Raw genomic sequence first — 14,709 nt, forward strand, 5'->3', positions numbered from 1 at the left:
TGTGCCGGAGGGAGGAGGGGCGCGCCTTTCCCAGGGCTGCTTTGCAAAGGCGCAGGGTGAGCGGAGTGGGGGGGGGGGGGGGTCAAAGGCCCGACTGCAATGGGTTCAGGAGACAGAGGGAGGAAAGGGATTATAGTCAGGGGTAAATCCTTTTGAGGAGTTTAGCTATAAGGGGGTGGAGAAACAGCTGTAGTGGGCAGTGGGGCAAAGAGAGGGATTCCTGTAAGATGCGAGAAATAAAAATGTAAAGAAGGAAACAGGATAACGGAGAGGGCAGGGAAATGCTGGGACAGGTTGGAGGGAGACAGAATTACACACTTATCTGTCAGACAGCCTGCAATTAAAATATAAGTCATCTACTGATGTATGAAAAACAAGTAAGGATATGCTATCCACGTCCCACCCCCAGGAGACACAAAACCCATCATTTAAAAGGATCTGGATCTACTTTTCAAGGCTGAAGATACTGAACTGATTGTACAGGGAGGGTCAGGGTTAGGCTCTGGGCTTGGAGTCGTAAGAGCCAGGTTCAAAGACCATGACAAGTTACAACATCCCAGAAATTTCTTTTGACCTCCCCTTTACATCCATTAAATATGGATTAAAAACGACCTGTCCTTTCTACCTTACGGGATTGATGAGATAATCAGATGAAATATGCAAACACTGTAACTCTTGGGTGTCGTATCCCTGTAATGCGTTTTTAGTGCTATCAGAGAAGGAGGAATTGTATATGCTTGGTCTGATTCCAATACCCTACACTTTAGCTCCAAGGGGGGGAGGGAAACAAAGGCAAAATCAAACATTTTTGGCAGAATAAGTATGAAAAAAATAGCTTTCTGATACTGTATTTCAAACACAGTAAGTTGTACAGGAATTATGCCCTAATTTCCACCTTTAAAAAACTCAACAACCAAAAATCTTTTAGTTTAGATTCAGCTGAGCCTGGGGCAAAAATAAAAAAAAAAAGTACACTAAATTTGACTGAAGGCATGAAGCCAGCCCATGCTTACAAAAAGATGTGACCTAGTATCTTTCCATAAATCTCTCTTACTCTTCATGGTCCCTACCACCTGCCAGGATCAACTCAACTCAAAAGACTATTTCGTCCTTAACTTCTTGCCCAATAATGGACATTGATTAGTCAGTGTTTAAAAGAAGGGTTTTTTTTTTTTAAGTTATTATCTTCATTTATTTTTAACTGAGGCTGCTTCGTGTATGGACCATAGTTCTTCTTAAAGAAAACACACCTTACAAGGAATCTTGATCAAGCCATTAACTTGTCTCCTGATTTTGTCAGGTCAAGTACGACACGGAGGTGTGGGCTCACTTTTTCTAATAAGAATAAGAGTATCTACGTATATCGAGGAACTGTTAACAGAAAGAATTCTGAGATGGAATTTACAGTAGACACCAAAGCTGAGCTGCCCTCATTGCTCAAGCTCCCCCTCAAATTTGGGCTGAACATTTTGGTAAGAATCCAGCTGGCCATGAGACCTCACAAGATTTTAAAGGAACGTGCAAGAGACAGAATACACAAGGAAATACACACACATCTATATATATGGACATATACATACACTTTTCCTTTAAAATATGTCTTTATCTCTCTATACATGCATCACTTGGCAGAGGAATCAGAGCTTCCTTGTGAAATCAATATGTATACCATATACAATTAAAAGGAAAAAAAGAGCTTAGTTATTTCTATTTATAAAGGTATCTTCACATTTATGACATATCGTTTGTAGACCAATAACATATTAGATACTTTATTCAGAATCCTAATCTCCCACTAAAACCTCAGTTACTCCCTAAAATAATTCCACTTTATAATGACCTACATTATAGAATTTATAGGAACAGATTACTCTGATGGGTAAGCATAGCCACCTAAAGCTCCCTCAGTCACAAACTTCAGCATTATTGGGGAAAGGATTTATTTTGAGCAAGTGATATTTTTTTTTTAAGTTAAAACACATTTAAGGCGCCCAAGTCATTTAAGCATCAGTTTTAATTTATTTTTAAAGAAAGTTTTATCATGATACATAGTACCCTAATTACCCTGGTAAGTATTAACAATATAATTAATGTCAGTTAACATTAATAACATTAACTAATCTTAATTACTTAGGGTCATCAATATGATTACCCAGCAATGGACTACATTATAAAATCTTCACAAACTTAGGATTATCTGAGGAGTGTGGAGCTTCTCACCCTCACCCTATTGGAACCAGGCTACACTTTTTCTCAGATGATGGCATCTGCCTCTTATAGCTTCTCTGCCTCCCGTGCCCTTTGGGGAGGCGGCCAGTCATGTCCTGCTCCTGACAGCAAGTCTGTATCTAGCAGGCTCCCCCAACTCCATGCAGCTATCTATGCATTCTCAAAGCAGTAGAATTAGAGCCCTGTGCCCAAAGTGAAGCGCCTCTGTCCCAACCCAGCCGCATGGCCCCGGACAGACAACCCACGGAACCCCTTTAGGAATTCGTGTCCCTATCCATACAGTGAAAGAACTGGCCTGAGTGATCTCTAAGTCCCATCCAACCTTAAGACTCTGTGATGAATCTTGTTAATGGCTGGGGAAATTAATATCTAAGTTCATCAGAACTGTGCCCAAAGAAAGAACAGAGAAACTCTGACAAACGACCTCAGAGGTTCCTATACTTTGTGCATGGAATTTATAGTCTCCTATTTTTGCTATGTTGTGGACATTTGGGTCTTCTAGGCTCTTTGTTATATTTCTAATAAGTGAGGTTCTTATTAAATGGGAAAGAATTACATTAAGAGCTTTTTAAAAAAGAAAATTAAATATGACTCACATATACTTCTTCCACATAAAAGAATTCAAGAATTTTTTCAAAAATCCAGAGTAAATTATTCCTTTATGAAAACTTTTGCTTCTAAATGCATTTCCATTTGATAGATCAACAAAATGATGCTGTATACTAAAAAATGATTTACCTATAACTACATCATGACCATCAACCAAGCCAGCAGAGAAGAGCTCCTGAGATACGCCATCTGCCGTATCTGTCCAAATGTGAAATGAATATGTATTAGTAACCATAAAATAAAAATCAACAACCCAGTACAATGTAAAAGATATTTTTCATTTAAAAAATCACCCACGTGTGTTTTAATTCAACAATTCAGATTCTATCAGAAGGAAAGATCAGAGGCAATGTGAAATATATTTTGCCATATACAATTTGCATCTTGGTGTTTATTCAACAGAGGTTCTATGAAATTATGATTTCATTTTTGGTGAACCAAAAAACATTTGCCCTTTGGCTACCACCTGACTTAATCCTCAAATGTACCTCTGTAAGTTAGCTCGTAACGGGTCCCAGTGACACTGCTTTTTTTTCTTGCCAAGGTCAATTCCATCCATCATCAATCCTTTTCTATCATTAGTAGCTACTGAGTCAGAATTTATGGCAAAGGTTGAACAGGCAGCACTTGACACAACCTTATATTTGGTACAAACAGCCTTTGAGCTTGTTGGACTATTAAGATGAGCTATTTAAATTTATGCTATTAAGAAACTCCTTTAACATGACATTGATCATTTGATAGCAACAGATTCATTCTCTTAGAAAATGTGGCTGGATAAAAGAATGTAGTTTCTCAATGAGAAGTGACAGGAGTTAGAAATCTCATAAAGATGGGACTGAACAGGCTGTAGCAAGTGAATATAACCAAAATCACTTAATTGAAGGGTTGTGAATGAACATGGTAATAAGTGAGAAGTTTGTTCGAAGACTTTGTAAAGAGAAAGTGATAAATGGCCATGTGCTCAAAAGCACCATTATGAACCCCTATGTTTCTACAAGGGAAAGGACATGGTCCCCACGGCCTTCTGACATTATCACAAATGTTCAGAACTACAACTGGCTCAGCAGCTGGTAATAACCTAGAAGGTTTGCCTTGAGTGTCTTCCAAAGTCAGTTAGCACCTCAACATATTGCTGCTGAATCAAACAAGCATCTAAATTGAACTGCAGTTTGCTATGCCTAAGGCTGCCCTCAGAGTGTGCGCGCGCGTGCGTGAGTGCTCATGTGAGCGGGTCGCTGATGGTAAAATTATCTTTCACATTTGTGGGCTTTAATGTGCTTAGCCCAGTGTCTGACACATAGTAATCACTCCATCAGTGGTAGCCGTGATGATGATGCTCAGCCAAGGATCATCTGAAATGTACCTCATGCTCTAGCGCACTCTCTTTCTCCCTTTCATACACGGCCCAATTTCCAGGATCTCCAATAAAAAATTTGACAGCCACTGTATACTTGTTGTACGTCCAGAGACGTTGTGGTATTCCATCATTTTACTCATCCCATTTTATCATGAATGATGTGGAATAACATGAAGGAAATGGAAAAGAAAAAGGTATCTTTCTCAACTATGAGATTCCATACAAGGTGGGCTTATGTTGGGGGCTTGTCCTTACTATTAGAAGTACAAAAAACACCTTATAAAACTCTCTCAGGGATAAAATGATCCCATAGCATGGTATCTAGGGTCAGAGGCTCTACTCTGCATGCGATGTAGCTTCATGAAGTCGACTGGAACATTCTAGGCTCACAATGTCATCCTCCTGGATGCCACCAGAAACTTCACTACAAAAAGCGTATTGAATTAAGGTGTCTACCTAGTAGGCACAGGGCACACAGCAGGCAGTGATTGCATTTCTATGGACTGATCATCTATTAAAGCATCTGGATGTGTTACCACCACCTCTAAAGTATCAATAAGATCTTACACCTGAGTAAGGATCTACACTCACAGAACGTAGTTGAAAATGGACTAATCAAGCAAAGCCACATTGCGGGCTAGCACTAAAACAGTACCAAAGCAAAGGACGTTCCCAGTGATTAAAGTTTACAGCATCTCTGGTTATTCTCAGGACTCCTGAATACCCCCATGAGTTTCATTCAAACAGCACAAGGGCCATGCTGGCCATTTCTGGCCCAAAAGAGAAATATTCCATGTTTGTGTACCATTAACCAGTTAATCTGTATGCATGTAAGTAATGTATCAGTAATAGTTTAGAACAGAAACTGGGAGGTAATTGGTAACATTTTTCTGTAAGCTGCTTAATGTTCCTAATGTGTAAACAGGGTTAAATCATCATAAATAATCATATATGCTCTGGTTTCCAGAATATACAGCAACATCATAAATGCAAAGGGCTTGCTCTCAAGCGAAGACAGAGAGTATCTGCTCTGTTTGTGTTACACGCCCTATGCCGTACGACACGTTTCTGAGCGCGTACAGCGCAGACACAATGCACATGCGCGCACAGTGCAGACAGCATCGGCAGCCACAGAGGGATGGCGATATAGCCGTGGTGGTTCCGTTACTAACGGCCGGTGCTCACGGCCCAGGGAAGGCCGACGCTGCGGCTTCCATCTGGGAAACAAAAGCAGACTCGACCCACGACGGCGAACGAGGCTGCCAAAGCCAGCGCAAAGGGCCAGGTGATGCCGAGAGGGCCATTTTCTCCCCCAAAATCCTCAACTGGGAAATTCATTTCTTTGTTATCTCTGGAAATTCAAATTAATTTTTACTGCCACTGTCAGTTTTAGATCATTAGACGGGGAAAAAACCCTTGAGAGAAGAATTTGTTCTTTTAGTCACTGTATTTGAAACATTTATTATATAATTACTAGATTTTTTTTTTTTTTTTACTTTTTTAAAAAACCACAGCAGTCACTTTACTTTTAGGTTTGCACTTTACAAAACCACAAGGGAGAAGTCCTTGAGGGAGAGAGGTGTGGGAGTGGGGGACAGTAAAGAGGGGTATAATTCCTAGATTTTTATCATAACTATTGGCTGGTCAATATTCTTATATTATGACAAAATAGAGAGCTTTTGGATAATAGAAACTGGTGCTGTATGATTTCATAGACTGACTCAAAACTGCCCAAGATGGATGTTCCCAGAAAGAAAGATCAATTAGCAAATTTATCAGGGCCTTATTTGCCTATATTTTGTAACAAGTACTTCATATGTTACTTTAATTCAAATATATTGGGAATCATTAAGTCTTTATGCTGACCGGGGACTAGACATCAGGGCCAGCGAGTCTACGCCCACTTTGGGCCCAGGAACGTGTTCTGTTTGGCCAGCAGTGTTGTTTTTTTTAAAAGACTGAACGTGAGCAGACAGAACTGTCTGGTTTCCTGGAGTCCCCACCGTTTCCTCTGGTTCCTGTACACATCTGAGTTTGTGTCTTCTTACATTTCTAACAGCAGGGAGGTCAAAGCAGGTAACCCCTCGACCAAATATCACACCTTGAAGTTTCAGATTTTCAAAATTTTAGCAACTATGATTTATTTAATCAAATCAAAATTTACATGGAGCTCTAATACATGAAATAATTAGAGTGTTATTAGCTTAATGTATATTAACATACTCAAATGTATGAGCCTAATGTATTTTAATAATATCATGCATTTTAGAAGATTTTCAATATAGATAGTGAGGCTGCTTTCATGTACTCAAAAATCTGAAACCAGAGGTCAGGGAGAACGATTAAGTCTCAGCATTAGCATCTGATTTTCACCTTTTTTGGGTTGTTCTGGTTATAAAGAGTAGAAATAGCGATTTTTGCGTAACTACTAATCTTGTGGTTTCCAAAGGCTGTTCATATATGTTACTTATCCATTAAGTAACCAAAATTACTTGATATTCTCCTGCATAGCAGGCACTCAGTCAAGTGCTAAAGATACCAAGAAATGAGACATGCTTCCATGAACTCCAGGCAACCGGGATCCAGGAAGGCAAGCAGTCTAGCCTTGAAGCTGTGAGAATGACATCATTCCTACCAAGCTCTATGGATGAGAGTAGAGAGGTAAAGTATAGCACTTTCTTGTGTGACATCTTATTTGTTGCTCACCTCTCCCTAGAACTGCTCTGTGCTACTCAGTACACTCATCACAGGGTCCTGTAGGCCCTGCGTCACCACACCAGTATTTCTTTTCATGGTCAAGCTAACATATTTCATTTGTATGTGTATATTAACGTGCAACATGTCACAGGAATTCATGTAGTCAGTACTGGTCCAGTTTGGATTCCCCGCAATTATTGCAAATCCTTCCACTCTTCCTCCCTTCCCTCCATCCTCCTTTCTTCATTTTTAGAGAAAGCAGTTTTGAATAGCAAATTATCACCACACACTTGTAATCAAGTTCTTCAATGCTCTTTGCAGCAATAAAATAATAATTTCAATTAAAACTTACCTCTTCCTGGAGTAAACTCAAACCGTATGTCATTAAGTTCCTTTCTGGAGTTTCTGAAATACATAACACAAAGCACATTAAAATCCAATGAAGCACAGTTGAATCAAACTAAATGTATTCCAATTTTTACAAGACGCTACTAACACGCAGACAGCATTTACAGTTTTGGGTTACCTCTGACTACTTCCTCAAAAACAAGAGATGGTTATGACAATAATAAAGGGAGATTTTTAACTGATTGAATTTACCTTATATAAACATGTTATTTCACAAAATTCCAAAAATAAAATGTTCTTTCATAAAATCTACACTAAATCAATAACCTTAAATATAATTCCATAATCAGAAATTTCAGATTTTAGTCTAGGATAAATAATATTTGATACATTTTTCATATCTTTCCTGAAAATAGTATTTCATCAATTATTTTTCAAAGTGAAACACTCAGGAAAGATAGTCTCGGTGGTAAAGTTTATGACAATACTGTGCGTTACACCATGCAACAAAATGCCCACAAAAGGATATGTAGTTTGTTATTAAAAATTTTATCTATGGGGCGCCTGGGTGGCTCAGACGGTTGAGCGTCTGCCTTCGGCTCAGGTCATGATCCCAGGGTCCTGGGACTGAGCCCGCACTGGGCTCCCCGCTCAGCAGGGAGCCTGCTTCTCCCTCACCCTCTGCCTGCTGCTCCCCCGCTTGTGCTCTGTCAAGTATAAAATCTTTAAAAAAAATTTATCTACCTAGAGGGGGAATCCCTGAATGTTGTGAAATTATCCATTGAATAAACTTTTTAAAAGTAAATACAAAATGCTTACATAAAACTGTAATATATACATATATATGTATATTCAATCCAAAAACTGACACTAGGGTAATATGGAATAAGTAAATACCTAAGATAGGAGTTTTCCGTTCACATTAATTTCAAGAAATAATATAGGGCAGTGAGCTATAATTAGAATGGTTTTAAATTCTCATAAGAACACTAAAATATTATGAGTAACTCTCAACAGATGCTACAATTAAAGTTAATAAAAATACCATAAGAAATTGCAGTAGGAAACAGGAAATAATAATTTCTACAAACACTCAACTATTTGCTCAGCTGCCAAGGGTCCAAGACAGAGAGAGAGATGGCCTGAATACCCATCCCAAACAGCCTCCTTCTAGTGCCAGGAGAGTCTGATCAAATCCTGTTTAGTTCTCCAGTTTAGGACTCTAAAAACCCTGAGTAATATCTCCTGGTCTCCATGTACAGTGCCCACATCATGATGCCACCAGTCTCTGGGCCCTTCTTGGTCCCCAGCCTGAGCTTGGTTCTTCAGGTCTTATGATATCCTACCACACTAAATGCAGGAAGCCCAGAAAAATGACAAAGGCAAGGTTCCGACTTAGAGAAAGCCCTTCTCCCTAGAGAAGCTGGCCTAAGTCTGCACTTTTCCACAAGCAGAGAAGTAAGGGTCAAGAATCCAAGAGATGCCCAAGCCCAGGCCACAGTCATAAGAGCCTTAAACAACCGTGTATCTTTTCCCAGGTATCCCCACCTGTCATTATTCCTCTCAGAGTTAGAATGGGACAGGGGGCCGGGCGGGGGGGGCGGAGGGGATATTGGCAACGGCTAAAGCTGTGCTTCTTTTAACATCTTCTTTTCAGGACCGAGGACTGAAAATTGTGGACTCTCACGCTAAAAAAGTAGACATAGGACCAACACATGAAATTGCAGACAACTGAAGATGGTTCAGAGATCTTGGACCCCAGACTAAGTGACTCCGTCCTGGAGATGGGGCAGGACATGAACAATCAGTGCCTACAACAGAAGGGCTTTGTGCCTGTGGCCTTGTTTATCTACCAATGTCACCACACATTTACATGGTGCTTTCATATACATCAGCAGTTCTCAAACTTTTTTTTTTTTTGGTAAACCTCTATAATGTCTGGCTTAAGATAGATGGATTCTTATTTTTGCTTTTATATTCAGTCTGCTGCAATATCACATATCATGTTGCCAGCCGCTGGAAAATTCTACTCTAAATGTTGAAATAATGAGAATGAAAAAGGCACATAATTTATAAAAATAGTTTGACTTCATGGGCTCCCCAAAAGGGACTCAAAGACCCCCCCCCAAGGATCATAGGACCACACCTTGAGAAACACTGATATCAAATCTCATGAATCAAATCTCATTTGATTCCAGCAATCAATCTTTGAGATACGCCAAGTAGGTACTACTTGTTTTCCATTTTTTTAGATGAGCACATTCAATGGCCTTTCCAAGTTTACAAATTGAGTGGCAGAGTGAGGACCAAAATTCTACACTGGAAATGCCTAATGCAAACACAGAAAAGCGCAATTCCTTTCACTTTTGAGAAAAACAATATTCCTCGAGATTTTTCACATTACCATAAAAAGATCAGCAAGCATTCTTTTATTTAATAGCATCAGTTTTATGTGCTATGTATCAACAAAGGTTGAATTAGAACTAAAACAGTCCAGTAAGAAAAAAAAAATGATCACTAGGAAAGCAAGCATTTATAGTGTATTTAATAATGAAATGACAGAAGGAGGAAAAAAGGAAAAGGAATTTGATTTGATGCTAATTTAGGTCATTGTTCTTTCCCTCTCTTTCTTTTGGTCAGTCTTGTCTAAATTAGTTTGTCCTACTAAGGCCATAAGAAGAGAGGTATAAGAACTCTACCTGGAATATCATCATGCACATCCTGATTCTTTCAATATTAATACCACAGAAGTAATATCCAATACCCATAATCTCTACATCAACTATGGCTCAAGTTACAGAGGTTGCCTAATCAAGTCATTCTTTTATGACTCTGAACCTAAAATACTTGCCTTTGAAAAGATCACAGTGATTGATTGTGAATAGCAGACTTGTCTCATCAGGTTGAAATATAGTTGGAAAAATGCCTAATTGGATCTAACTACTGAAGGTCATCCTTTTATAAAGAATTAATCTTTTCAGACTCCTATTTAACACCTTTAATTGAAAGTACATTTACTTTAATTGATATGGCACAGGATATTCTTGATTTCAAAGAAGCTGAAAATAGGTATGATTTAAGGCCAGAAACTAAGTCTGTGCAACTTTATAAAGGAAATGTTTAAAACTTGAGAGTAACACCTTTAAGACCTGGGCTACCTTTGATAACTCTTATCAAAAACCCTGTTAATCCTGGAGTGCCTGGGTGGCTCAGTCGGTTGAGCATCCCATTCTTGGTTTCGGTTCAGGTCATGATCTCAGGTCCTGGGATCAAGCCTGAGTTGGGCTCTGTACCCAGTGCAGAATCTGCTTGCTATTCTCTCTCCCTCTCCCTCTGCACCATCCCACCCCCTCCCGCCCTGGTTCACACTCTGTATCTCTCTAAAATAAATAAATAAAATCCTTTAAAAAAAAAAAAAAAAACCTTTAATCCTCAAAATAACAACAACAACAACAACTCACCCCAACAAAAAAACATACTCCTAGGTTTGATAAGCACAAACCCTTCTCATTGTAGGTATATATTACATCACAAAGGCAAATGTCTGCAGGGCTCAGGCAGAATATTTATTTTTTAAAATAGGTGACACCATCACATGGTTTAAAACCCAAAAGATACAATAGGGTATTCTGTAAAACCTAGGCCTCCTAGTCTTGTCACTCAACTACCTGGTCTCCCTCAATGATATAGGCTTTTTGTACATCTTCCCAAGATGTTTCATGCATATATCAGCAAATACACACAAATAGTTCCTTCTTGCCTGTTTAATACAAATGTAGCATACTATATCCATTGTTCTGCACCTTGCCTTTTCTTTTAATAAAATACCTTGGAATTTCTCCCTATTGGTTCATAGAGAGCTTTCTCATTCTTTTTTTTTTTTTTTATAGCTACATAGTATTCCGTTGCCTGTGCTAATCCTTTCTTGAACCAGTTCCCATTCTATGAACAGAATGTTTCTGGTCTTTCACTATTATAAACAATGCTCAATGAATAACCTTGTTCTTATGTCATTTTGCAAATACATGAGTATGAAAATAAATTTCTAGAAGCAAGTTGCTTGGTTAAAGGATAAATGCATTTGCAATTTTATAGATATTGTCAAATTCCCCTTCATTTAAGTTGTACCAATTTATACTCTCACAAGCAATTTACAAGCACCATTGCAGGAACTTTCAATGAATAAAGCAGGAAGTACAGTAAAAAAAAAAATCAGGGAGATGTGTTCTGCCGGCTGGAAAGTTTCTTCCCCATTTAAAAAGGGCAACCACTGCTCAGCACCAGCTGGTTAAGCCAGACAGGAATTTGGGCTCAATCACATTTAAAAACACACACACACACGCGCTTGAGATACATATAAATATATAGGTTATACGTAAAATACATATGCTATATATTATATATAAATATACAGGTTATATGTAAAATACATATGCTATATATTATAAATATACATATATATATATTTGCTATGTTCATTCAAAGTGACAAATCCAGAGATACAGATTGTCATGTTTATTTTTTTTTTTTTAAGATTTTTATTTATTTGACAGGGAGAGACACAGCGAGAGAGGGAACACAAGAAGGGGGAGTGGGAGAGGGAGAAGCAGGCTCCCCGCAGAGCAGGGAGCCCGATGCGGGGCTCGATCCCAGGACCCTGGGATCATGACCTGAGCTGAAGGCAGTCGCTAAACCAACTGAGCCACCCAGGCGCCCAGATTGTCATGTTTAAAGTCTTCCTTCTTGCTCATTCAATTCACCTGCAAGGGACACAGTGAACCCTCGAATGAAGCAGCTGGCTCGGAGGGTGGGGATGACCATCACGTGAGTGAGCACGCAAGCGTTCCTGGTGATGGAGGTGCAGCGGGCCTGCGCAGTTGGAGTCCGCATTTTCTAGGATGTATCATTTTTTGCACTTCTTAACGTACCACGTCAGAACAGTCTGATGGAGTTATTGCTCCTGGAGGGCTCCAAAGCCAAAATGCCAGCTCAGGACTATGTGCATTCCTTAGCTTCACATTCATGTCTTTTAGCCCACACCAAAAAAGGCACACATCCCCCAAGAACCAGATGTGATCAAAATGCTTAGAAGCCCAGAGACCACTGGTTGTCCAAGGGCATGGGCAACCGTAAGTGCCATTGGCACTGTGTACCCTCCACCACAGGGATGCTCTGCAGTGAGGCTGAGTGCCAACCATTTCCCCAAGCTCTGAGGCTGAAGGACACAGTTGGGGCAACACTGGCAGGTACGGTGTTTTCTAGGTGTCCAGACGCGGCCCCTCCCTCCTAAGCGGCAGACAGCCCTCATTTCCCTTATTTGAAACTAAGATTTCAGGTCACAATGAAGCTGCCGGTGTCCAAGGAAGTCCAGAGGGACTCCCACTCATACCCTCCTGGAATGTTTCCCCCTATTGGGAACAGGAAAGAGACTTTCAAACCGGCTAAGAATCAGGACTTCATTTTTAGTTCAGCTTGCTTCTTTCCTGCTCTTGGCACTGAACTGAAGTCTCTTCCCACAGGCTTAGGACAGAAAAGGACTATGGCTCCCACTAAGCTTGCTGGGCATCTCTCTCCCCACCAGCAGAGAGCCTGGCGCAGACTGAGGAGGTAACGGAGCTGTGGGGACAGAGGTCTATATTCAAGTCCACTTGCTACTTGTTTGGCATCTGTCCTCTGTTTCTTCAACTGTGAGATGGGGAAAATAATAATTAATGGCATTTACTGCCTGCCAGTATGTGCTTGGTGCTTCACTGATGTTATCTCATGCCATGCTCAAAACAACCCTCGACGTGGGTATGGCTCTTATCCCCTATTATTTTATAGACAAGGAAACGGAGGCTCAGAAAGGATAAAAGACATATCCAAAATCCTACATCTCATTAGCAGATCTGCACTAAATCTAGAACTGAATGCATGTTACCCATTGTCTTCTCCAGTGCACAACCCTTACCTGAGCCACTGTGAGCTCTGCCCTGAGTCTGTACATGCTCCTAATTGGTCTCTCCACATTCAAGCTCATGATCTGCACAGGAGCCAGGCAGCTTGTTATCTGGAAATCTGACCATGCCACTCCCTTGCTGAAAGACTCCCTTTTCTTCCCCATATTTTTTTTTTTTTTTAAAGTAGGCTCCTCACCCAGCATGGAGCTCCACACAGGGCTTGAACTCATGACCCTGAGATCAAGACCTGAGCTGAAATCAACAGTCAGATGCTTAACTGACTGAGCCACCCTGGCGCCTCCCCCTGTATTCTTAAAACAAAATGTAAAATCCTTAGCATGAGCCCCCCAAGACCTGCTTCGACCTGTCTCCCCACCTTTAACTGTCCCAACGCTGACCCTTGCTCACCTTGTTGCTGTCTCCAGCCTGCCCTCCTTCCCCAGATCCAGCTTTGCAAAGGCACAGGGTGAGCAGAGCGGGGAGGTCAAAGGCCTGACTGTGGTGGGCTCAGGAGATGGGGAGGAAAGGGATTACAGTCAAGGGCAGTTCTTTTGAGGAGTTTAGCTGTAAGGGGGTGGAGAAATAGCTATAGTGGGGGGTGGAGTAGAGAGGACTTTTTAAGATGGGAGAAAAACAACATTTGTGTGCTGGTGGGACAGGCCTGGTACAGAGGGAAACAGGTGGGGAGAGAAAAGAGAAGCTCTCCGGGGGGCTGCACCTAGTTGGGGGGCTAGCTTCCCTCACTGCTAGGAAATCTCCACTCTCACTCTCCCTCCCACTTGACTGACTCCAACCGTGCTCTTCTGGGGGAGACCAGGAAAGAAGGGTAAAGGTAGCCAGATGAGGGTAGGCCCCTTTCCAGCGTGCTCTCCTCACCTTTAGTCCTGTACTCAGTGCTTCACATTCTGTACAAATGTAATGCCAGTACCTTAATGTCCACCTCATCTACTAGACATGAAGTTGCCAAAAGAGCAAAGACCTTCAGCTTGCCTTGTTCATGGCTCTTCCCCTCAGCACCCAGCACAGTGCCTTGGGAATGCACAGATGAATGAATGAATGAATGAATGAATGAATGAATGAATGAATGAATGAATGAAAATTTTACAAGTCTGGCTTTTGTCAAGTGCCTCTGCTTGGCCTCTGAGACACCATCCCCCCAGTTCCCTGACTGCCCTTTCTTTGTGTGCCCAAACACTGCTGTCTGCCTGTCCCTTTAGCGTGAATGTTCTGCCCCCACCATTTTCCCTTCTCCTTCTCTTTCTGGGTGAGTAATTCCAAATGCATAACTCAAACCCAGATACTTCCCCAGAGCTTTAAACCCATTATCAACTGTCTACACGGCATCTCTCCATGCACTGTGCAGACATCGAAAAACCCAGCATATGCAAAATGGAACGCATCGCTTTTCCTCTCAAATTTGCTCCTCTCTCTCTGCTCCCTCTGGCAGCAAATGGTGGTGACAGCCAGCTACCACGACTTGTGGGTCATACCTCCTTAAGATGTCTCAAATCGGGGGGGTAGAGCAAG

General features: G+C 40.9%; 1 protein-coding gene across 1 annotated transcript in view; it reads right to left on the reverse strand.

Moving 5' to 3' along the window:
• The window catches only part of STK39 (serine/threonine kinase 39), a 310,033-nt gene that overhangs the window by 58,350 nt on the left and 236,974 nt on the right, over nt 1-14,709 (reverse strand). The window contains exons 15-16 of the mRNA XM_021702774.1: nt 7,248-7,300; nt 2,968-3,036 (exon numbers count right to left, since the gene is read on the reverse strand). Of these exons, the coding sequence (XP_021558449.1) occupies nt 2,968-3,036; nt 7,248-7,300 (122 nt within the window). The remainder of the gene's footprint in view (nt 1-2,967; nt 3,037-7,247; nt 7,301-14,709) is intronic.

The sequence above is a fragment of the Neomonachus schauinslandi genome, chromosome 3 (genome assembly GCF_002201575.2).
Source record: "Neomonachus schauinslandi chromosome 3, ASM220157v2, whole genome shotgun sequence".
NCBI lineage: Eukaryota > Metazoa > Chordata > Mammalia > Carnivora > Phocidae > Neomonachus > Neomonachus schauinslandi.